The following is a 26,733-nucleotide window of genomic DNA, read 5'->3' as shown; positions in this document are numbered from 1 at the left end:
GAAATCGGTTTCATTGCTTATTTTATTCACGAAATAATCTTCTATAAGAATCAATGTGATGTATCCCTCTTCCCTATTTTTCACTCTTTTTCCTTCGTCAATGATACACGCACCTTCGTCATAAGAAGTATTTCACGCTTCCAAGCACTTCGTTTAATCCGAAGAAGTGAAAAAGACATCGATCGGTGTAGAAGGCAAAAGATGAAAACTTGAAGGTCATTTAACTACCCGGATGCTGCAGGAAAGGAGATTCTGAGATTGTTTTCTTGGCACGAAGAGTAAATCTGCAGAAGTTAAATAGGAAATTCCCACTTCTTAGCAGGTAGGTCTATCCTATTTTCATGCATGTGTTTGTGTTGCTTCTGTTAATTTTTCTGCCATCGTGATTTTCTGTCTTGAAAAAAAATACACTATGTTTTTTTTTCTTTATTATTATTTTATTGAACTGTTTAAATTTTTTTATTCAAACGTGCATGGGAGAGGGTAACGGTAAACTGAGAAAAAATAAAGAATTCTTCATTATTTCGTTAGCAATTTAGATTATTCAAGGAACTAGCCATATTGACATTTAGAGCTACATGTGTATTGAGATTCCCTTACATTACTTAATCTCTACCATCGACTTACCATTGATTCTCTATGTTTATTGATCTTTTTTTTTTATCATGGCCGCAAAGCTAATACCTAACAAGTGCTGGACATTTATAATAGTTAAAGTAGTAAAAGATGAAAGATGTGCATTGCTAACAATGATAGCTGTCTAAAGAAATATTGGCTGCGAAAACAATATTACATGTCGGTTGTCTAGGATGTATGATAGATATATCATCCGGTATTCTCATCAACTTGTAATAGGAGGTTCAGTTTTCGGTATGCACTGAGATGACTTAATGTATTCCCCACTTTTATTTTATTTTGTCTGCTCTCAGCTATCTCACGAAGGTTAAAAATACCAGTTTTTAAAAGTGCTCATTTGTAGTAAAATTTCTGATAGATGCCAAAATAGTATATGACAGTGATGGTTCATCCTCTACCCCCTATTTTCTTAACAACTATTAATTTCTGTTCAATTTTCTCTCTATGACACTTCATCATTAAAAAGTGTATCGAGAGAAATAAAAAAAAGACTATAAAAGTACTTCTGCATGCACCAGATCTACCATAGAAAAAAGTGGGTTGGTTCCATCCATACCATTACTGTTGTGTTATTTCATATTGAAAGCTACGCTTCATGTATACATGCATTTTGTACAAGCCGAATTTCCCAGCCACAGTCGAGACCTGAACAATATACACCCGACAAATTTATTTTGAATGATGGATCCTCGTGTTATTCACTTGGCAATTAAATGAGGTCTAGTTCTGAGTATGCTTCAATCACCGAATATAGTTTGGGCCTATCATACTGAGGTCTGGTTGGTAGTTTACCAGGTTGAACTGTGGAAACGATAATAATTCTACATTTCAATTAAAATCTTATGTTGTTATGTGGTGTCATTTTGTCACTTTGCAGCAAAGAATTAAACTTCTATACACCTTAATCCTTTTTGAATGTATTCAAGTTTCAATGCATGTTTGGAATGTAAATTCTAATCCGCTACGAAGACGATGTGAACGTTTTCAAAATCAAATTATTCAAAGTCACCTCTATATCTTAATATTATGATAAATATTCAAATGTTTCTCATCTTCTTAACTAATAGGATAAACTTATTAGTCTACTCTGATATAAGGTAAATAATAATATTGAAACATTGGTTTTGTTTGAAATAAAATATATTAGACATTTTCACTTACTTCGGGATTAAAGTGAATTTATCAAGCTTTATTGTTAAAAATGATTTTTTTTGGTGTATGACGGTAATTCAGCTAGTCATTGAACTTCAACGTACGACTAGACAAGAAATGCATTTGATAATCTGCGTGGCGTGTTTCCCCACATTCCTTTATGCAAAGCGCAGCAATCTCTGTTGCAGGGCATACTCTAAAATATAGGCTGGCGTCGATTTTGTTCCGCCTTGATTTTGGCCTGGTATGGCTTGGCGTGGCCTCCAAAGTGGCTTGGCCAGACCAGAACATAGGATTGGCTTGACCTGGAAAATTTAGTAGCCCGGCATTGCATGTGCATTATTATTATTTTTTTTTTTAATTTTATTTTTTTTTTTGCCGTTTTTGTCCTCCTCATCGGACTAATGAGTTACCTGAACCGATAAAATGGTCTTGTTCCTGGTAGTATGGGTTATTACAAAATTGACATTCTTATATTTATTAAAGTTGCTATACTTTTACATCTGTATTCAATGCAATTATGATTACTATTATTACAACAAATTTATAAATCTATAAATAATTACAAAGCAAGTATTTAGCGCTTATCTAATCCAAATTACTCTAAGGGCTTAACCTAAGTAACCCATACTATAAAAATCACAATGCACACAATAAATGAAACAATCAAATAAATGAAAAAATACAGTCAAATTAAAAAAAATAATAATAAAATATTTACACTTACTATGTACAGGGTTAATAGACCCAAGAATTGGCCATCATATAGATTTGATTTTAAGATTAAACGAAATATGTGACTTTACAGAAAAGCTAAAAAAAATAAAATTCAAATCGTAAAATAGAATTAAATATTAAGTACAGAAGTCTCGATAAATGATGATAATAAAAACTAAAATCAAATGTAAGGAGAATAGACAAAATATGTCAGATGTATGTCTATCAAAAATAGTTAAAATTATAATCACAGTCATTCAAATTACGCGTCTAATTATATGAGCTTTTTTAAGCCTTCGTAAGAGAGAGAGTGATTGTTCTTTGCGTAAATGAAATGGAAGGTCGTTCCATAGTATAGCACCAGCTCGATCAAAACGTCGTTTGCCATATGCATTAGTTCTAACCGCTTTCTTGTTGTACAAGACCTTAAGCTGACTAAAGTTTATAGTCTAGTCTGTTTTGTCAAGTCCATGTAATGACTTAAAACATAACGTAAAATCTTAAAATGAGGTCTATATTGCACGGGAAGCCAATGAGGCTATTTAAGAACAAGTGTAAACGAGCCAAACTTCTTTAAGTATTCAGTCTTGCTGCAGTATTTTGAAAACGTTGCAGTTTTGATGATACTGTAGAGTTCACGTTATGTAACAAAGTGTTCCCATAACTTTGATGTTATTATAAGAGCTCACTAAAGTTTTACATTCATTCTCTGTAATGTATGGTCTGATACACTTGATATTATGTATCTGACGGAAACACGTTTTTGAAATGGCGGTAACTCGTTGTTCCATGCTCAAAGGAAGATTGTAACTTAATATCTGTTTTACTCTATGTATCGAAGCCAAGCGATGAGCTCCGTTTTGTCTTGATTCAGTTATATAAAATTACATAATTCATGTCAGAATATAAGGCATTCCGGACAGAAAGGAGATGTCCGGAAAAAAACCAATGATCGACACCATTCTAACTTAATATCTGACAATTTGTGTACGTCCTTTCTAGTTTTGTAGATTCATTTCTTAATTAGTTAATAGTTACAACATTCAATTATTCAATTATGAGATTTAAAAAATATGAATGACATACATGTACCATGTTAAGTGTTCTTCTTCCTGTTCTTCCATGATGAATCAACGCTGGTATCAGAATAGCCTATTGTACTTGATGTAAATGTGATTGGTATGGTCCATTTGAACAACTTTGGGGCACATTTTTAGAACTAAACTGTTGATTTGTATGTTTTTTTATATCGTGGGGATAAATACATTATGAAGGTATGTATATATATATATATATATATAGTGTGTGTGTGTGTTGGAATTCCCTCGAATTAAATAATCTGACCGCAGTGCCACTCATCCTGAAATCAGCAAATTGGTGTCTGTAAATTGACATATAGTTTTGGTAATTGAATTTCAAAACATTAAAATAATCAAGTTAAAGCAAACATTTTCTGAGGGAATGCAAACCAGGGGCTATATATGAGAGATAATAACAGTTCATATTACATCAGAGTTATTGCCTTGTCAACAAAACTCATTATATTGGTCAATTTATTTCAACCCTTACGCACACTCGTCTTCTTTTTAACTCATAAAGTATTATAATTTTTGCACATTGACTAAGCAAGGATTTCAATTTTATTGAGAAATGATTTAAGATTGATTCAGTCATTACTTTTGAGAGAAAAAAAATCGAACCGAAATATGTTCAGGCCAAGCCAAGCTATTGAAATTTCCAAACTTATGTTCTGGACTGGCCAAGCTAAAATTGAGGCCTGGCCAGGCTAATGAGGCCAGCCTGTTTGAGAGTATGTCATCTCTGTTGCCAAGGGACAAAATGCATAACCGAATTCTTCACGAAGTTATTAGATATTTGGGGGTTGATATAACAATATACTGGGCATCACAGAGCATAAAGGTGATGGTTGTTTCCTTCGATTTGTTTTTACTGGAATTGATATTCTTATATACATTTACTTTGCATTTTGAAACGACATCTAAAAATGGTATATAGTTCTTTGTTAACAACTTATAACTTTTTTCTTTATTCCTTTTAACAATACAATCAATTTCTAGTCCAAATTTTGAAAACAAAAATAACAACGCTGACAATAGTAACAGGCCTAACTGTTCAGGTTAATAGATATTACAAAAGGATATATTCTATAAATATCTTCCATACGTGTTATTCTTATTCCTGCTCGGGCGTTAAACCCCAATAATCAAACAATCAATCTAAGATATACATGCTGCCCGGGCGTTAAACTCCAACAATCAATCAATCAATCTAGGATATACATGCTGCCCGGGCTTTAACCCCAACAATCAATCATTTTATCTAAGATATACTTATAATAAAAAGGTGTACTAAATCTAAAAAAAGAAAAGGGAGAAGAAAAATATACCAGGTTTATTTTGTTTCAAGCAATACAATCCACTGAATTCCGAACCCTAATTTTTCATTCTATGTTTCACTGGATTCTGAAATGTCAGGGAAGACAAGGGTACTGATTTGTGGCGGTGGCAATGGGGCCCATTGTATGACTGTCTTAGCCGAAGTCAACATGAAATGTGAAGTCCATGTACTGTCGCTGTTCCAAGACGAAGCCGAGAGATGGAACAATGCCATTCAAGATTCAAAGATAAATCTTACCATGACAAATACAGATGGCAGCAATGACGAATTTAATTCCAAACCACGACTTATTACATACGATGTCGCAAAGGCAATGGAAAGAGTTAACATTATATTTTTTATAATGCCAGCTTTTGGACATGCACAATATTTCAGTGCAGTTGCACCATACTTGCAACACAACACGCTTATTATTGGACAACCTGGTCAGGCAGGATTTGTTTTTCAATGTCGGGCATTAATTGGGGATAAGGCCCGAACCTGTGCAATAGCGTCTCTAGAATCTATGCCCTGTGCATGCCGTATCACAAAATTCGGTAAACATGTTCGAATTCTAGGAGCTAAAGCATGTCTGGGAATATCTTTTTTACAAAGTAAAGATTGCTCAGTGCCATTTCCAATTGTTGATACCAGTCAAAAATGTCTCAGTGAGAAACCCAAACTAAAGGTAATACAGAATTATATCGCCATTAATCTTACGGCGGATTCAATATTACCCCCCCCCCCGAATGATGTATGGGAAATGGGGAGATTGGGATGGAAAGCCCCTCAAGGAGGAACCGTTGTTCTATCAAGGGATCGACGAAAAGCAAGCAAAATATTTGTCTGCGGTTATTGATGAACTCATAGCAACTGGGAAAAAACTAGAGAAATTAAGGCAGGGTGTCGACATGTCGCAAGTCTTGCATATCTTCGACTGGTATAAAACATACTACAGCGACCAGATAACAGATAAGAGTAATTTGATGATGGCTATGAGAACCAACAAGGCATACGATGGACTAGTACATCACATGGTTAAAACGGATGGTGGTTTCGTACCAAACTTTAAATACCGTTACACGTCGGAAGACATCCCATTTGGACTTGTTGTCTTTAAGGGAATAGATGAAATAGCAGGAGTTGACACTCCAGTCATGGACGAAATCATTGCGTGGGGACAAAACATAATGGGGAAAGAGTATATGGTTGGTTCTAAACTCATTGGGAAAGATATTGGCTTAGCCAGAGCCCCACAATCATTTGGTTTCAGCACTGTGGGTGAACTGTTTGATGTGTGATTTAGCCATTTCAAACTATTGGATTTAGTAGGTATGATGGAAGCATCATTTTTCATGAAAATAAATACTGTTTTTTCCTCAGAAACAAGTTCTTTTGTGTAAAAGCTTGATATGTATCCTATATTTTTGATGAAAATGATATTCATTTGCGAAAAACAAAAATAGGTAAAGGCAAAAAGAAAGCGCACTATATTTTTTATCCTCCACCTGCTCAATGATATGTAATGCAAGACTGATACCATTAGCAATTTTATTTGGCGTACTTATTCTTTTCGTGTTCGTATTACCCCCCTTGACACGTGCCTTAGAGATATTTGAAAATTGACGTATGCAAAAAAACATCGAAATCGAAAGGTGTCATATACCGTACTGATTGTGGTTAACCTTGATTTGCAAGTGTTTTATGCAATTTCAATCATGACAAGAACAGAGTGGTCTTAGTTTGTCCTGGACACATTGCACCATTTATAAGCACTTGCAGCGTGGAAACAGTCTCTCAGTATTTTTAAGAAACCTTCCCCTTTTTACGACCATGCAACCGCATTTTTTTCTTTGGGTTCTCCATTGTTCTGAATGTTGTTTTGTTTGTTTGTTTGTTAGGGTTTAACGCCCGAGCAGCAGTATTTCAGCTATATTCAGACGATTGTTCTGAATGTTCCTGGCATTTTATATAAATGTCTGGTTATTGGCACTGCTTTTAAATTGGTTCACTTCGATGTCCACTTCGATGTTCGATACTACGTCGTTTAAACGAGTTAGCTGTATACGAAGTCGTTTAAACGAAATGCTAAGTCATTTAAACAAGTTAGGTACGTTGTTAAAACGAGATACTAAGTCGTTTAAACGAGATACTAAGTCGTTATATCTACTTCAAAAATAAGTGAACACCTGGCACAAATGGGCTTCGTACTTACCTGTGTATCCGTTATTGCTATTTTTAACCGAGTAGAAAGTATTTTTAACCCAGGTGACTGAATGTCCTATCGGCAATTTGAAAAATAATTAGATCAGGGCTATCGATCTTCTTTGATTGAAAAAAAAACTTGTTTTCACAATAGTCTGTAATTGCTGCAGTTGTATTACTACAAACATTGAATCAGCAACTGAACAAATATGGCAGCTAAAGCAGCTTTTAATAATCGATTAGCCGATTCTAAAATTCGTTTGTTCGGGTTTACAAATTCATTTGTACCGTTGGACACAGGGTGTATACAAGGTACACACTGGATACGTTCAGGGTAGATAGGGTACACACTAGCTTCATGTGGGTACGTACATGGTTCACAGAGTATATAATACTTGAACCCTGACAATAAGCATCTATTACATACTGTATATACGGAACATTTGGACTTAAATCCCAGGTATTTGATTACGTTTAGCACAGTTTTAGTTTACAAAGGAGTCAAAAAGCTAGAAATTAACAAACTGGTGAAGAGACTTCAGAAAATGTCTCTTGCTTATACAGGGTTTCTATTTAAAAAGGTACATCATTCAGCGCTAAGTTCATACTAATTCTACTTGGCTCTTAGTTAAGTACATGTATACTTAAAATACCCAATAAAAAACAAATTTGGAGTGTTAAAATAATTTATAATACCTAGTTGTCATTTATCTGACAAGTAGACTTATATAAATGACCAGTTGACTTATTTAGCTGGTTAATTGACAAGTAGGGGCAGACATGTGCCATCATAGATAACAAAGAAGTTAAAACCAGAATTCCCAGCAACACTGTCTAGTGCGCTAGAGAAATGATCGTGCACAGATTGATAATAGATGTCAATTATTGCAGCTTGATCGTGAACAGATGATGCTGAAGATCTTGAACAACAATTTTGGTACTTTTTCTACAATTTAAAAAACAAATAAAGGATGTCATTCAAAATGATAACACTTTGAAAAGTAAAAAGAGACATTTTCAGCAGAAAATGCAAAAGGCAATATTTGGCTTTATACGTCGATAAACTCGTCATTCTGATGCGGAATTTTGTTATTTCTAGCTGATTGTTATCTATTATGTGTGAAACACTGGAAATATGGTAGAAGTTTATTAATTTAGGTCGAAGATCAGAACTGATAAAGCAGTCACCAGAGCCTTAGATTTGTAATGCCTGATAGCATCTACAATTACCTTATAGTGCTGCTGTGCCGCAGTAAAATAATCCCACAGGCATACCCCATATAGATTCAAATGCAGACAGTTAAACCCATTTTATTGGTATTTCTAATATAATACATATCATTCTATTTTATTTACGCCAATAAACAAACCCAATAAACAAATTTTACTTCGAACTTAATTTGCTGATTAATTAGGATTGTTCATTTGAATTAACAACGACCCAATTAAAATAGTTGACCTCTAATCTCTTATCAGTACCTGTTTATGTCTATGCAATCAGTCGTTCACTGTCGATATATTCAAGTTGTCTATATATTTTTAGATGCATAATATAGATAGAAATGAAAACCTCGGAGTGCTAAAGCTGTCCTCTGAGATTTCATGTAGGCCCTGGCGGATCCAAATATTTACAAAAAGGGGGTAGTGGATTCGATCGAGAAACTTATAAAAAGAAAGGGGTCCAATGCTATCATTTGCCACTCATTAATTTTTGCCAAATGTTTTACAAAAGGGTAGCAAAACCCCCGAAACAATCCCGATGTATCACTCACTGTATAGTGTATTTTTTATTACGGTTTCTGCCACATGACATCGGAAGCCCGGAGATGGCAAACAAAAATATTTTTTTAGACGATTGCTTAGGAATTTCGATTATGCATTTCTCGGGAATGGTGTCAGTCTGTGGTCTGGTGATATTGCTTTTTGTAATAATAATTATATTTGGCTATTTTGGCCATGTGTAAACATAATAGAGCTGCGTGTGATGCAGGTGTTCAAGGGCCTTAAAAGTGCATGGCAAGTGTTGTCTGTATCATACATAATTGTTGAAATTGTATTCTAAGACATCGGCGTTTATGTTAATGTACGTGTGTCTGGAACGATAAGCCTAAGAAAGTAAGCACTTTAATTGAAACTTAGGTAACTAAGCGATAACTTGTAACACTTGAGCTATAAAACTTATATCAACTGAGGAATGAAGCTAGTTTAGAGGGGAGTGCAGCTGATTGTGGCGGCTTAAGTTAGAATGCTTTGACAGACAGTTTCGACCTGGAGGTCGATAAATTAAATCTCGACTATAAAATATATAGAAACTGGGAAAGGCCAACTAGAAGATTGGAGCTAAATTACGCAGTATGTCGGAGAGTTTTGTATTCATTTATCTAGGTGTTCCATGTAAACTGACATCGGACCTGAATATTGCGCAAACTGGCGCACTGCTACGATGCATTATGAAATTTGTGCGGGTTTTTTTTGCAATTTGACGATTATTTGTTGCCTAAAAATTCAAACAATCTATATAAATTGACTCAGTACATGAGTACTTTGATTATTGTTGATATAAAGTGTGCACTTATATAACTTGTTAGAATAAATAGGGCGAAATGATACTCTTTGCATTTTCTGGACATTAGAAAGAATTGTAATTATTTTGATAGACATCTTTGTTCGTAAAAGTTGCAATTTTTTCTTTTTTTTTTCTTTTTTTTTTTAAAGAGAGACACGGTACGCACCGAAGAAACAGCGAAAAGCATATTACATGAGTGCATTTCAATTGTATGTGACTTTGAATTGATAAATATACAGTGTTTAAATTGCCTTTGTCAGACTGTAAACATGTTTAGAACTTGATTACCAAGGAGGAATACCAAACGAAGAGGTATACTTTAACACACAGGGGCTTGCTTCCGCTATCAAAATATGCAGCCCGACTAGTATATAACACGAATATACTTGTCGGGTTGCATTTTTTGAAAGTGGAAGCAAGCCCCTGTGGTTAACAAAACAATACAAAGCAAAGACCATTAAAAATACAAAAGGAACAATACAAAATATATATATTGGATACATATTTAAAATGAGTTTGGATAGCAATATAATTAAAATGTTCACAACAAAAAAATAAAATTAGCAATAGTAAACTTGAAAAAGAGCTTGGTCGTCACTCATAAACACCGGTTGAAATAGAATATGTCCCATTTGTCAGCTAATTAAATCACGGAAACTCTATTGTATTATTGGTTTACCATGGGTTGGCCATTGTTTTACCTCGAGTAATACCGAGGGGTTAAATAACGACATGATAAAATGGAGTTTCCGTGATTTGTTTCGTTTCTAATAGGACTTGTTTCTATTTTTGAATCGACGCAACCTGAGTTGCACGAAATGTTGGTCATGCGTTTATCACTTTTTACCATGGCTGTGGTTTAAAGAGTTTTGAAGCACGTCATATCATAGTGTCATTTTATAATGAGATGAACTTCGAAGTTTCAATTTAAAATCATATGCTAAATTATGGAAATGTGGGAATAGAAGCAATATTTTCCGACATTAGTGAAATCGTCCCCTAATGCCAAAATATAGCAGATGATGTTAAATTCAAATTTATTTTTAATTGTGAGCAGAATGATATTGTTAGAATTATAGTAAATGGTATTTATAAGATATATAGCAAAGGATCTGAACATATGAGTAGTAAATGATTTTGAATAGTTTCATTCAGTTTATGTTCATTATGTTACATGTGGAGTTTAGTATATGTATTGGCGTACTATCTCCTTCAGTTCCATCTGTTATATATTTCACTCTGACTGTATTCATAGAGTGTAGTTGTTCGTTATGGCATGTGTCTCTGAAATCTGCTAGAAATAATATAATGTTTGTATTTTTCCCCTTTATGGTAACAATTCCTGTAATTGGATTTTAACCAGATAAAACTATATTCTGTTCGGCTATAGAGAGTTCGGCTATAGAGAGTATACAGTTTCAATAAATCTGACAAACTTATTTAAGAAACATCTATGAAAACACAACCTTTTGCAAAATAGAAACGATTTTTTTTGTAGTGCGCATGTACTAAAATTTCCTTTACGCCTTACATGTGAACTTTAAGTAGTTGGCCAACCCTATATTGTGACGTTATGCATCATATAGCAACGTTGAAACATTTCACTGGTGAAACAGGTAAGATATAGAAAGTCACTTGCTCTCCAACAGCTACATTATCCGCTATGGAACAAGTACAAATAAAAAAAACAATACGTAGCATATTATTAAAACATCATTTGAATAAATAATTTAATTTTTATCTTAAAAAAAGAAAGACTGGTTAATATTCAAATCATTTCCATATCTCATTATTATACTGACAAACCGAAAAATAAAGTTAAATACGTATAATGTTCAAATAATTGGTTTAACTCATTACAAACACATTTTCTTGGCATTTTTTCACAGTTCGCATTCTAAAATACAAAATATTCTAGACAAGTTCAACGGTACGTCCTTCTGCTAACCATACATTTATACATGTTTCATGTATTCATGATACATATCATGCACAATACATGTAGACAAATGAGTTCCAAATTCTGACGTAATTCAGACGGTTATAAAATTTGCCTGTGATACCATTTCATATTTAAACTACGAAACAATTTTCATCGGATAAAAAGTACATCGAATATTTACATTCATTTTACATTAAATAATATCCACTGCTACTAATTTGAGAACTTTCGCCAAAATTTAAGTAATACAATCATAAAATAAAGCGAAAATGTCACAACGCTGATATATAACGTTCAAATACAGTACCATATTACAGAAGATACTAAGTGTAACATTTTTATGTGCTTTTTTTATCAACGTTTATTTAGTACACAGGGGCCTGCTCCCACTATCAAATATGCAGCCCCACTAGTATATAACCACGAAAAGGTTGATCCCAGGTTTGTGGGTGCCTTGATCGCTTCAACTATTTTTTTTTTCAAATAAAATAGAATATATCACTATTTACTGCTCGGCAATCCCTTAACAAATGATGAAACTAATGAATAAACACAGGTATTACCATCAGATACTTCTAATTAAATCAACACAATGAATTGAACATTCAAACTCCATATTACTACAATCGCTTGGACTGAAAGTGAAACTACTGCATGTGACCTTAACATCGCTAGATAGAAAATAGAAAGCGCGGGAAAATTGTGTTCATAGTATTATCGCAATTAAGTACTTCTCTGTCGCTAAGAATCAGGCAAAATGCATGTAAAAAATTTGTGGCAGAAGAAGACAAAAATTACCAAAGTATTCATACCTCACAACCTCCAGAAATAACCATCAAAGTGCTGGCAAAGTTTGCCTTTGTAAGATACTGATCGGCCAAATTTAGTTGAAATGCACAATGGCAGAAAAGTTTTCCCACACTTTTTCCTTATAAGGAGTTAAAAAATATATAGGTCACAGATGCTTCATGATTAGATGTATTTATATGTTCAAGTTTGAAAAAGCAAGTTGGTAATAATGACATTCCACCCATTGCCTGATTCTTACACAGAATGGTACTTAAGCATATCTAGCGATGTCAAGGTCACAGTAGTTTCACTTTCGGTCCAAGCGGTTGTGGATATATGGAGTTCGAATGTTTAAATAATTTTGTTTACTAAATCAGAAATATGTGATGGTGATACTACTCCAGCAGTGCTAGAGGTTGTCTGGCAAACTATTTTTTACTTGGTGTTGGGGTATCTAAAGAGGAACGGAATTCCGACCTTGTACGTTGTAGGAGTAATGGTTATTACTGTGTTTGTTCATTAGATTTATCATTTGTCAAGTGATTTCAGAGCAGTAAATAGTGATATATTATATTTTATTCGAAAACAAAATGACTGTCCAGAGGCGAGGTACTCCCAAATCTGGAATCAACCTTTGCGTGGTTATATACTAGTGAGGCTGCAAATTTGATAGTGGAAGCAAGCCCCTGTGTTTAGCAGGAAAAAGTTACCTGGAGTGAAGGAGTGAAGAATGTCAATTAAAAATCATACTCGTACACAACAGAGAAATTGAAGTTCCACGCGTAAGAATAAAAACTTGGAATGGACGTCATTGTTTGCGCAGTTGTGTATCCACTTCCTCCATTGTACCAATACCGTGCCTCGTTCACACGTCGCTTGCGTCCACAGTCACTTTTCACATGTCATTGATGCACAACAGATCAATTCTCTCATTCACAGCAAAATGTATCAAGGATGTTGTTTTGTAGTCGAAAACATTCTTACGCTTGTAGATATCAGATATATGTATAATCAATAAATTTAAAATAGGAATTATAGCTTCATGTAGTTATAAAATGCTTCAAATGTATTTTATACACGCATTTTCTCGCAGCAAAGCCCCTCAAGAAACAACTTTAAAACATTAGTTTTTGAAAGATCGGATACCAACCTCGATTATCTTTTGATAGAGTCTTTGATTTATTTAGCGTTTTAAATATTTCGAATTGCAACAAAATAAGCTCGATCTCCATTAGGTTGTTATTTTTTTCCCACCAGCAAATGGAAGGGTGTCCTGATCGTCGTCCGTCTATCAATCGAACTGCTATTATGAAACATGTTGGGTTACAATGTTTTATTTCAAAAAGAAAATAGGACTGGCTATACATTGACCCTGTAATGATGGGATGTAAATTGCTGTTTTGCAAGTCATGCATTGTTGTCTATTTGATCTCTGTCGTTAAAAAATCGCTTTACAAAACAACAGGTTAAGTTCTAGTGGACGGACCGACTGACAAGTAGATAGGTCATGGACCAATTTTTTGTAAGAAAATATGCACCTTTTGATGGCCAGATATCAAATCCTGCCGATCGATTGACTAATACATATCCTGGTCGACTGCCTACACTTTATTATGAGAATATAATTTTAACTATTCAGAGTAGTTCAAGGTTTTTTTAAAGAACTTGTATCGGTGTACGTAGATATGCAACCACAAAAACTAACGTGTAGTATATCATGTTAAGGAAACAATTAAAGTGTTGGTATTTATGTTGTCTTCCGATTTGTTAATCATAGGCTAGCAATCAGAAATAACAATACGCGTCTACCAAATCAATCAATCAATATTCTATACATTTATTTCGTCAAAGAATGACAGCAAGCTAATTCAGTGTAAATTGTACTTCGAAGGTCATAGATTTACCCGGATGTTGATTCTGCATTTGAGTATTTGCTTCGACATTGGGTGAATAAGACGAACTTTTTGGATTCTTTCACTTTTTATAGGTACGTTTTCGTCATTTCATTATTTTTTTTTCAATTTGTGCATAGCGTAGCTGGTGGCTTATTAAATCCTTTAAAACAAATAAAAACACTTTCATTTTAGTGAAGTAACAACAACCAAGGCATCTTATCTTATTTGCATGATAATTTTAGTTGCTTCTATGTGAATATCGATTGTGTGTTGCTTACATCCTTGATTATCGACCGTAACGTTGGAAATATATGCCTTACTGGAATGAGTTAACAATGACTTCGTAATGACTGATGACCATATTACTAACTCTGTTGTATGCATTGTCTCTTTTCTCCTTCACTAGATAAGATAACTATTGATGTTGCAGATAGCATGTACGGCATTCATCCAGGTGATTAATAGGTACCAGTATCGTATTGCTTATCCCTGAGCGGGTGTACTCAAAACATGGATGCTATAAAAATATAGTGCATTTTCTTTTTGCCTCTCTACAAACTAATGTTTTGTCAAAAGATATGAACAATGACTTATAAAATAGATCAAACATCAAACTGTAAGATGAAGATTTTTTTTAAAAGAAAATCTAACATACATAAAAACATTCCACAGAAAAGGTTGGTTTGGTGAGTGCAAAACGAAAGTGAAAGTAGGGAAAATGGCTATTTATAGTTCAAGACTACTTTTCTGTCCGATCTTCGTGGACTCACTCTATTTTCTTTGCGGGAAATTATGTTTTCATATGTCTTTAGAAATGCTACATAAGTGAAAGTTTTATTGAATCAATTTACATATTTTTTAAAAAAAATCCAAATAATATGCACTTCACTATAGAAGTCTTTGGGAAAATTAATACGATACTGAGACCAGTAGCTAGTGTATCTCTCTGAACACTTACAATTGTCGGAATTGGGATAATTCGTAATTGTTATGCAGAATCAATTACAGTATGGTCTTCATTTTAACTACTAACATATCAAACCCATATGATTCCCTATATCATTCACCTTTTACAACTTGTCAACTCTGCGCTAACTTTCCATAATAAGATTCACTTTTCCCGCGTTCACTTTCTATGTCGGTTTACAACTAGGCAGCCTGTGAACCATTGTAATTTTAACGACAAAACACATTTCTACCCGACGTTAACCCCTGCACGATTCATTGATTTTATACTACATGAAAGAACCAACTGCGAATCCATTTCTACACCAATTATAGGACAAACCCAACTAAATAAAGAAGTATTGGATAAGTAGAAGGTCGTACAGGGATCCAGATTGCGCTATAAAGGTTGATGTTGAACCATTGATAATACATTATTCTCTGAACTTATACATCTGAAGTCACTTTATTTCCTAATTTTCAAGCAGCAAGAAAACTAGGTCTAGTACTGAGATTTTGGTGAGGTCATTTTCAAATGGAATATAATTTAGCCATTTATCCTCCATTTATATAGCAGTCTTATAAATATCAGACAGAAAGTAATTCAAGCATTTCTAAACCCCACAAATGTATCTGATTTCTAATTCCAAAACAGTTACAGACAACAAAAACACTCCAAAGATTAGTATTTCATTGTATTGTTCCACTTATGAGATAAAAATGGTATAAACTGTACATGAAATTAGCATTTTGCAAGAGTTGTCGTTCTTGATTTGGTTGATTGAAGAGAACGTTGGGAAATGAATGTATGTTTTTTTTTCACCAAAATACAGATCTACATACAGAAGAACTATAGTTAGGGCGTATGTAGATGGAAACAAACTGCACAATTAATAACCTCTACCATGGGCAGTGTGTGAATTTCAAACGGATTAACATTTTAAAATAATCTAATATTGATTTCTCTTCTAATTAGTTGGACAAGGTAGCTTTGTTTTGCATAAAGTAATTTGGAACTGTGGCGTCATTTCCGTCGATTGGTCAGCAGCAGTCCGCGATTCAAACAATCCTAAATGATTTTATTTATTTATTTATTTATTTATTTATTTATTTATTTTTGTAATAAGCTCTCTAATTAGTTGGTCCTCTTTGAGAGCAAACAAGGTTATTTTGTTAACACTTGGCTTGTTATTCATTAGAAAATAAATCATAAGGAATGTTCCTTATTTTTAATAGGTTATACGAAATTTCAAGATCTATAGCGTATAACCTGTTCAAACTTACATAACCTTTTTATATCGCATAACTTAGTCGAAAAAAAAGATAGTTACACACACCTAAATATAAACGAAACATTATATTTAATCATATACAACTTGTGAAGAATTCTTTAATTGTTTGCCGTACAAGTGATTAATATACTTGCATACAGGTGTCTGTATTTCTTCATTTCTTCAACGTACTTTTGTATAACTAATTCGCAATTCACCACAGGCAGTTGTTCTGTTGCAACATCCAACCTATACACTACTAATCATAAAACATTCTCAAGCAAAAATTAAGACTCTCTACATGTTTAATTTTAGCATTACTTATTGTGTCCGTAACATAAAAGCTGTTGCTATGTTTTCGTACACGGCCTTGGCACATTATTCATTCATATATCAATGTCCGCCCCTAATCAGAACAGATTGCATATGTCCGTCTGTACAAGATCACGGACTTGAACAGCCGTACGTGCCCCCCACAATTCCCCAGAATAAACTCGAAATAGAATCATGATACACCGACAATAAATTGATAAGGTGTCTTAAAAAGGTATTGTTCACTAGAAAGTAAGTTCATTGTAGTAAGGGAGGAACCATGTGATTTCATGGTAGGGCTATGTTTTTACCTTGGATATTTTTATTTTGGGGCATATCCTCAATATTTGAAAGAGCAAATAACACTATTTTTTTCTCTCTTAATTTTGGAAATCAGATTGTATTTTTTTTTCTTTGGAGACCCAATTCCCCCATGAAGTTAAATGTAAATGGTCCGACCCTAATATTTATCACCTAGACTTTTTAATTTTTTTTTATGTAAGTCACTCGTATTGAGTGCTTGGGAAAATTTAAAAATCATTTAGTATCTGTAAACGTACCAGACACAAAATGGAAATAATTTACTATAAATACGCGATTCCAATCAATTACATTAGAAAAGAACTATGTAGCTCCCTCATTTTTTTCAGTATAAGTGATTTCATCATTGATACAAGAACATTTTTTTAAAGATGCTGGAAAAACCTTTCAGAATGAAATGAAATAGTATTCGTCATTTAATATGTTACACCTCGATGTTTATACGTATATATGTATGTGACAATGTATATATGTATGTGACAATGTATACTTGATTTAGATTGAATAGATTGGAATTATTCTCAAGGTCACCTCTAAATAGATTTAACTGATATTTTGTATGCTATAAATCCTTCTACTTAACAACAACATTTGTGGTACATTGAACTACATGCAAAAGATGCGACGTGAATATTTTTTTTGCCTAAAATAGAACTTTGACAGTTTTTTTTAATTAACTGAATAACACTAATGTGATCTATAAAGTTATGTGTATTGGCCGATTCACCTTTTTTTAATTTTCCATACAACTTGGCTTTAACAATATGATAAGTCAAAAAAGTTACCATTACGAATTATATGGATAGCCAAAAAACGTGTCCTATCATCTGTTGTAATTATTTTCGTGTTAGTAGAATAATTGCGTGCTGAATATTGTTATATAACGTCCTAGTGATTCATAATCAAGGGAACACCCTGTTTATATTTGGGATTAGGTCTCAATATATGAAAAGTCTACATTTTTGTTAAATAGCAAAATATATGAATATGGTGGGGTTACGGAATCCCAGCGACACCCCCTATTTAAAGAAGAACTGGAGTGGAAATTCCCCTGTTCATATTTTTAAGTTATGTATTCATCAACCAAGATCAGTGGGTTAACACTTATTTTATAGAGTTATTCCCCTTAATAATTTTTCATTGTGCAAGTTGGACTTGCACACATGACTTTAAATCAGTTAGCTTTTGAGGTACATTCAGTTATTACAGTTCATTTATAAGAGATACATAGTTACAATGTATAACACATATGCTATATGTTGCTTTAAGAATTGTACATTTTTTACAATATTGTGAGTATATTCATAATTTATAATTAGTTACTTTACAAAACAATCTTGTGTCGTCTTAAATATACATTTCAGCCCTTCACCCAAAGTCTACCCAGACGTAAAGGATGAGATTCCGACCAAACAATACCGAAAAACGTTATAAACTCATACAGACAAAAATACCGCAAACGAAATTGACATAATAAATTGACAAAATAACTGAATGTCACTACCGTTCATGATTTATTGTTTTCATTTTTCAGTTATCAGAAAATGTCCGGAAAGACTAGAATTTTAATTTGCGGCGGTGGGAATGGAGCCCATTGCTTGACAGTTTTAGCCGAAAGCAACATTCATTGCGAGGTGCACGTTTTATCTTTGTTTCAAGATGAAGCTGAGAGATGGAACAAGGCTATAGAAGGTACTAATATCAATTTAACTATCACCGATCCGGATGGTAGCCATATAGAGCTTTACTCAAAACCACGACTTATTACCAAAGATGTAGCGAAGGCAATGGATGGCGTTCAGATAATATTTTTTATCTTGCCAGCTTTTGGCCATGCACAGTATATTAACGCAATGGCAGAACATTTACAACCAAATACACTTATTGTTGGGCTGCCGGGTCAGGCAGGATTTGAATTTCAATGTCGAGCTATACTTGGCGATAAAGCAAAGTCAAGCACAATAGCTTCACTTGAGTCATTGCCTTGGGCATGCCGCATAGCAGAATTCGGAAAGCACGTGCAGATTCTAGGTTGCAAACAGTCATTAGGAATATCATTAGTTCAGGGAAAAGATTGTTCGATGTCATTTCCAGTTGTTGAAACAATTCAAAGAATTCTTGGGGATAAACCAAAACTTGAGATCATACAGAACTATATTGCCATTAATCTTATGGCTAAATCGATGGTACATCCACCGATGATGTATGGGAAATGGGGAGATTGGGATGGAAAGCCTCTCAAAGATGAACCGCTTTTCTATCAAGGAATCGACGAGAAACAGTCAACTTTGTTGTCAACGGTAAGCGATGAGCTCATAGCAACTGGCAAAGAATTGGAAAAGTTAAAGCAAGGTGTCGACATGTCACAAGTGTTGCATATTTTCGACTGGTACAAAACTTACTATAGCGACCAGATAACAGACAGGAGTAATTTAATGATGGCTATGAAAACCAACAAGGCATACGATGGACTGGTACATCCCATGATAAAAACGGATGATGGGTTCTTGCCTAACTTTAGATACCGGTATACTTCTGAGGACATTCCGTTTGGGCTTGTTGTTTTGAAAGGTATTGCAGAAATAGCTTGTGTTGAAACTCCTGTAATGGATGAAATAATTGCATGGGGTCAAACGCAGCTAGGGAAAGAATACATTGTTGGTTCAAAACTGGTTGGAAAAGATATTGGCTCAGCCAGAGCCCCACAAAGTTTTGGACTACGCACCGTAGATGAACTGTTTGATGTCTAATATATCCACTCAGTCGTTTGTGATGTATAAGTTACTAACCTAAATGATTGTTAGTTGTAGACGAAACCAGATGAGTTATCGCTTATGCTCATTACATGTATGAAAAAAAAAGTTAATAATGTTTTAGTTGAGCTTTCGTCCATGATCTGACTTTAAACGAAGTTTGAAAGATCCCTTGGTAGCAACGGACTTTAAAAAAGTTAGTGTTCCGAATGATTTACTATACGTGAATCGAATTATTAAATACCTCATACAAGTATATAGAAACTTGCCTTTCTTTTAAGTTATTATATTTTAATGTATCAAATTTCAAATTATATTTATACATTGTGAAAAGTATTGGCTCTTTTTTATGGCTCCATAACTCATTTACCAAGAACGCGCTCTTATATTGCTCCATCTAGTAAGTATTCGTAAGTCTATGTTAATGGTTCTGAGGTAATTGTCAATTAGCAGTAAGTTTCTGATGCACATTCTACTCTGTTGAAGGTTCTTTATGTATTGTTATTATCTAATTTTACCACAAGAGTTAGAAATCTTACCAATAAATGTTTTAAATACACTAAAATACTGTTCCACTACAAGAAAGAGCTTCTCTTGCTTTGCGAGAAAATTTAGGTATTTAGGTAAATTTTATCACATGTACCTGCATTGTTGCCACGTGAGCACTATTTTCTTATTGTCTTTGCTTCACAATTTGTCAACAGATAGAATTGGTAATGTGGAGAGGTTCGTTAATGACCACAAAGGAAGATGCGTCAACAACGCAGCAATGAATGCATAGTTAAACTTCATGTTAAGCATATTTGAAGTACAGATCAACGTAAGAATCCTGCTGGGTTACAATTGTAATTTAGTTGTAATACAATGAACATTTCAAGGAAATGAATGATTCCAATGCAACTCGGGAGCAATGACCCCCATAACTGTACAAAGTTTGGAAGTAGGATTTACACCATGGATTTGTTTTTGTAATTCCTGCCATTTTTTACGTATGAAGGGTATGATGCTGTCGTCGTCATCCGACGTGCGTTAGTTTATTGATCTCATTGAATTTATACAAGGTGCTGTATTACACAATAAACGACTGGATTGATTTTGGAAATTTTGACCACAATTACATGTAAGGGCCAGATACAAGCATTTTCCTTATGTCTGCACAGTGTGTATTGATCTCTTTAATATTGTATCAAATTGTGTCATACGACAAAAACGGAAAGCTTGAGTTAATGTTGGGATTGCGACTTGAACCGTTTAGATATTTTGGTGTCAACATAGGACAAGAAACTAATATTGTTACTTCGGAAACATGGGTGAAATGAATGAATCTTCTTTAATTTGTACCACAAGATGCCATACCTACTGGGATTGATTTGGGGATTGTGACTACATTTGTATATAAAACTACTTAGAAATTAGAGTCCAAAACAATTATTCCTGGCCCCAGCGCCACAAAACTTGAAAAAAGATACTTTATTCTGAGAAAATCTTCAACTGTTTGTGATATGATTAATTTAAAAATTTGATTAAAATTATCGTGAAGTAAAGAATGCTCTGACTCAACTAATTAAAAAAAATATGTTTTGGTGTTCATGCCTTGTTTCAGGACCAAAGTGAGTAAACTGGGATGGATCTTCGTGAAATTGTACTACAAGATTTCTAACCATTAAAGAAAATTTTTGAGATTTTGACGGATTTACAGTTGTGTCCTTGACCTTTTTATAATAAAGGGTCTAAAAGGTGTCAGAAATAAATATTTTCTGCAACTCTGTATTAATATGTTATTTCCTTTGTCTTATTGCAAATTCAAAGTTCTTTGGCACTGCCAAACACTTAAGTAGCAGTCTTTCTAAAAATCAGACAGACGGTGATTCATTCATGTCAAAAACCCACTGAATTCATTTTTATTTCTTGTTCAGAGACAGTTACTGATCACATAACCAGTCTTAGTTTTTCATTTGGTTGTTGCGCGTTTGAGATAAAAATTATATAGATTGTACTTGAAATTTACACTTGACAAGAGTTATCGTTCTTTATTTGGCTTGATTTGGTTGATTTTTGTGGGAGATGATTGTATGATTTTTTTCTCTGAAAAGTGCAGATTTTAATGCAGAAATGATTATCATTATGTGAATGTATAGCACAAGTAGACTGAAAAAGCATCATTTGTTCGGTGGGTTTTTCTTAACCACGAATCACCTTACCACTGGCAGTGTCTGAATTATATATGGACTAGTACTTAATTAAGCAGTATCTAGTTCATACTTGTTCCTACTACATAAAAAATGTATTTCAGGGTTTGGTCTCTGCGGTCGGATCAAGTTACGCCTATATATAAGAAATCTTTTATTATTTCCTGTTGAATTATTTGTTTTGTACCTCGCAGCATCCACTATCATTGTCATGAGTATTTTCTAGTTCGTATAACTATTTCCCAAATAAGACTTTTTTGTAGGAAAAAAAAATAAAAGTGATTACTCTCTGCTTGATTCTTGCATGAAAAAACGTAATATTTTTCGCGGTGTACTAATTTTTGCTATTTTTGAGGTGAACAATGTAGAGAGAAAATAGGGCTCACGAACTTGATTTTAAAGGACCACTAATTATTTTTTTTTCAAAATCGCGAAAGTTAGTACCCGGAAATATGTTCATTAGACAGGATCGGGAAAATGAGTTTCGTTTACAGTATTGTAACAAACTTGTCCTATGATCATCAACAACTTATGTTTACAATGCCGATGTATTATGTATCAATAATACATGTAGTTGCTTAAATATCATGGATTGGTGTACAGGTAATGGTATTTCTCGGATCTATAAACTACGTTGGTAAATCATACATTAAAATGTTTCCCTCATTAAAGGTCTAACAATCCTTGGAATGATTTCACATTGGAGGATCGAGCTTTGTTCACGACCACAAACATTGCTGGTTTCGTGCAGGTACAAAGACCGTGTTTATTGGTTTCAAGGGAACGTTCTAAGACAACAAACTCGTAAGTAATTGTCAGATCAAAGCATTATATAGCCCTCAACGGGATAAAAATTTACCTAAACAACATATTGCTATCAACGACAGGAAATACGAATGAAAACAGCATTTGCTTTTTTTCTTGCGATATAGCCTAACTTTAGAATGATTTAGGTCTGATGTCTTCGTTTGTGTTATTTGAAATTTTCAATTTCAGATCCTGTCATAAAATTGGAACTATCATGGCTGAAAGGGAAATTTCTGCTTTAATAAACTGTATAGAACATCCTAAATTATTACTCAACTATTTTTGTCCAGGCCATGACACAGTTTTCTGCGAAAATTGTAGAACAGAAATTCACAAAACTTGTCATGGTTTGAAGACCATCAAAGATGCATGCAAAAACAATGAGAACAAACAATCAATGCATGAACTAATTGAGCGAATTTCAGAGGCTAAAGAGGTCCTATCGCTTACCACCGACACACTGGAAGACAACATCACAGTTCTTACTAAACAATATAGTAATATAAAGGAAAACATCCAAAATGCCCGAAAATCATTCTCGGATTATCTAGACTCTTTGGAATCCGATCTCAAACAGTTGGTGCATGATCGTTGTATAAAATCTGTAGAAGAGCGATTGGTTGAATTAGAAAGAAGGAAGTATACACTCGAACAATGGGACGATGAAGTACAGACAGCTGTTCGATCTGAAGATGATGAAATTTTATTTTCAACTTTAAAAATTTTACATACTCTTCAAAATGATATGGATTCGTATTTGAGTGATATGCAAGACGTAGTTAAAGTAACAAATGTGCGATGGACTCCTATCAGAACAGACATTTCCTCCGTAGCTGCTTTTATAGGGACATTATCTTTGACTGAGAGATCCTCCTGTATCAAACTTCTTGAGTCACCTAGATCTGCCCGACCGAATTTGGTCCGTGAGTCAAGTGTGGCGTCACATCTCAGTGTCGGTACCGTTAATATTGTACCAGAGAATCTGACCAATCAGGGACTTAATGGTAGTTCTGTTAGAACCAAGGAAGGATGGAATGAGGTTTCAAGTCGGGTACAGGACGATGAAGTAGAGAATGTTGTGACGGAAGAAGATTCAACAAATACAAAAACTGACACAATTAACAACAGAGTTGCGAACTTGAATGGGTTTGTTGATGCAACTATAAATAACAGTCTGAAAGAAAACGACGACAAGGTATCCGAAGAGAGTCATGTTATTGAAAAAAATGACGAAAAAGACATCACAGACACACTTGTAGATAAAAACCACGAAATCAATGTATCTAAGACACATTCAGATGAAGACAAATTAAATCACACTTACACAAGCTTTCCCATGACAACCAAACGGGCAGAAATGTATGTTCCAAAGTCGAAATTCGAGGCAGTTGAGCTTGACGAAAAAATAGGTTGTGAGGTTCATAAAAGTCTTTTCCTCGGACAGTCTGGTCTCATGTTTCTAGATAAGCAAAGTAAGCAGATATTCATATGCAATAAGGAGGGAACAGTAATACATAAAATAGTTCTAGTTCACAGTCCCCAAGATGTTAGCATGCTTGACGAAGGTAGAGTCGTTGTTACATTAGGACATGTTGGTATCCAGCTTGTCAACATTAAAACATGTAAAAGAGAGAAACATCATGATGTTGGGGGGTTTTGTAGTGCTGTTACTGCCTACAAAAGTCAGGTTATTTTAAGTGTTGACAGTAAGTTACGGTTAATTGACAGGTTTGGTTACACTTTGCGGCGGATACAACATGAGGGGTGTGCCCATTTCGTCACAACTGACAACAACGGCCGTATATACTATTCAGACTCGCTAAATCACATGGTTTATTGCATAGCATGGTATGGAATACCAGTTTTTATCTATAGTAGTCGTGAACTGAGGTACCCTATGGGTATAGTGGCAGAACCTTCTGGGTTTTTGTACATTGCTGGGTTTGAGTCTAATAATGTCATAAAGCTGTGGCCGAACGGACGGTTTCATTCTGCATTTCTTTCAGAAAAAGACAAAATGTATGAACCTACTAATCTGGATTACAACCAAAACACAGGTGAAATTTTAGTGATACGCGACAGCAACCAAAACATCGAAGTATACGATATAAATAATTCTATGGACTAAACTTGCTTAATGTAATTCAGTTATATGTTTTCTTCTATCATACAAAAGAAATCATATATGTACAGTGATTACGTTGATAGCTTTACTAATCCAGAAATGCGATTTTCAAACCATGTGGTAATATAAGAACATCATGAAAAATAGTGTTTAAGACTACTCCTGTGTACTAAGTATTTTATTTAAAAAAATTCAACATGATTTATAAGAATTAAATCACAATGTTTTTTTATGAGGAAGAAGGGGAGGGGGCTTAGGATCAAATGTTTCGTTCTGGATATTTTTTTGTGTTAAGACCAATATTTGGTTTTATTACTTAAGACACATCTTCTGTTAAAAATCATTGCTGTACTGCATGTATTACTAGTTCTTGCGTAAAAGCCTATATATGTCACAATGACCTAACTCATAGCCGGCAATGTCCTATTATACAAGACACATATGCTGGTCAAATATCTTTGTTGTACTACATGCAGTACCTGAAAATATGGATCTAAACCAAGATCTTAACGAAAGTCTTACGGATGGACGGACAAGGATAACACTATAGACCAAAAGAGGCTGTTGGCTACTGATGCTAAAGCCATACAAGGATAATTACTTTGATACCTGTGTCACATGCAGTGCATGGAGAATAAACCCCTCCCCCAAAAAATATTGGCCCAGAATTTTTTTAAAATGCCTCTCCGAGCCTCTATTTTGTACCCAATATATGTCAAGGGTTAAAAGAAAAATAAAAGCAAAGAAATTGGTAAAAAAATGAAAGTTCATAAAAATCCCCCATAGAACCCCATCAACACACCCAACATTGAATCCGCAGTTTTAGATACATGTATAATATTATATTATATATTTTTTTATTATATATATATATATTTCGTTCGCCTAAAATTCGTTTCGTAGACGTCCCCAACACAAAAGCATTAATTTCTATCGCTGCTGATTAGTTTGATGGATGTATAAAAAAGTCAAAACAAAACTGGAGGACAGATTAACCCTGCGTTTAGCATTGAGACCTAGGGTCAGCAAACATGTACAAAATATTTCACAATTAAGCAGGACATGTGATTATTGCCTTGATTTGGCAATTTATTATTTCATAGCATACACCTTTTATGTCAGTAGACTTGAAAAAGTTGTTTCCATTTTTATTACCACCAAAAGAATAAAAATATCTGTCATCAAGATTAATACATGAGTATGTAAGCAAGGTTAAAGGGTAATCAAAGGAACCAAGGTTATGGCGGTAATCAAAAGAATATAATGCAGGGACAAAGACCAGACATAGAAAACAGACATACACAACAAAGGACATGAAATACATACAAAGTAACAAAAGCAAATGAACAACTGGGACCAGTAGCGTCCTCTGCTTTTTCTAGAAACGCCCGCCGAGTTCCTCGTAAAAAGTCATTTCGGAGTAGACGAAAGAGGGAAGGAAAACTATGACACGTTGAATAAATCAGTTTTCATGGCGCAGATGGATACACTATAACGATCCACGAGTTCATGATGATGACTATAAAACTTCTGTAGTGATGACTTCAATCTTGTAACAACATAATCCTGTTCCAGAAGCCTGTTTGTTAGAATTCTAGCGCGATACAAAAAGTCTGTGTAGTTTCGGCAAGCTCTGGCATAACGTATGAGTTGTGATATGAACATTCCATACGCAGGTGCTGAAGGGATGTTGCCACAGATGAAAGGAAAG

The 26,733-nt window shown here is 34.2% G+C and overlaps 1 protein-coding gene and 2 pseudogenes across 6 annotated transcripts; all 3 read left to right on the top strand.

The window, feature by feature from the left end:
• The first annotated feature begins 158 nt into the window (after nt 1-158).
• On the top strand, nt 159-20,234 carry LOC148629699 (opine dehydrogenase pseudogene; annotated as a pseudogene). 4 transcript variants are annotated; one of them, XR_015917155.1, is made up of 2 exons: nt 159-322; nt 18,683-20,234. The product of XR_015917155.1 is annotated as an opine dehydrogenase pseudogene, transcript variant X2 (transcript). The 4 variants fall into 4 exon arrangements; XR_015917159.1 differs by lacking the exon at nt 159-322 and adding an exon at nt 3,627-3,779; XR_015917160.1 differs by lacking the exon at nt 159-322 and adding an exon at nt 11,258-11,289.
• LOC148629700 (opine dehydrogenase pseudogene) lies at nt 4,641-6,229 on the top strand (annotated as a pseudogene).
• On the top strand, nt 20,220-25,624 carry LOC148629698 (uncharacterized). 2 transcript variants are annotated; one of them, XM_088555459.1, is made up of 3 exons: nt 20,227-20,301; nt 22,763-22,894; nt 23,087-25,624. In XM_088555459.1, the coding sequence occupies exon 3, from the start codon at nt 23,112-23,114 to the stop codon at nt 25,023-25,025; it is 1,914 nt and encodes a 637-aa protein (XP_088411585.1). In that variant the 5' UTR covers nt 20,227-20,301; nt 22,763-22,894; nt 23,087-23,111; the 3' UTR covers nt 25,026-25,624. The 2 variants fall into 2 exon arrangements, with proteins under 2 accessions (XP_088411594.1, XP_088411585.1); XM_088555468.1 differs by lacking the exon at nt 22,763-22,894 and having other exon boundaries at nt 20,220-20,301.
• Nucleotides 25,625-26,733: the final 1,109 nt, after the last annotated feature.

The sequence above is a fragment of the Perna viridis genome, chromosome 1 (assembly GCF_037379345.1).
Source record: "Perna viridis isolate PV_CMFRI_1.1 ecotype Kerala chromosome 1, ASM3737934v1, whole genome shotgun sequence".
NCBI lineage: Eukaryota > Metazoa > Mollusca > Bivalvia > Mytilida > Mytilidae > Perna > Perna viridis.
This window is presented reverse-complemented; position numbering and strand designations above follow the sequence as displayed.

What these genes read in the sequence shown, in the direction of transcription:
- LOC148629698 (XM_088555468.1), top strand. Translation starts at nt 23,112, where the DNA reads ATGGCTGAAAGGGAAATTTCTGCTTTAATAAACTGTATAGAACATCCT.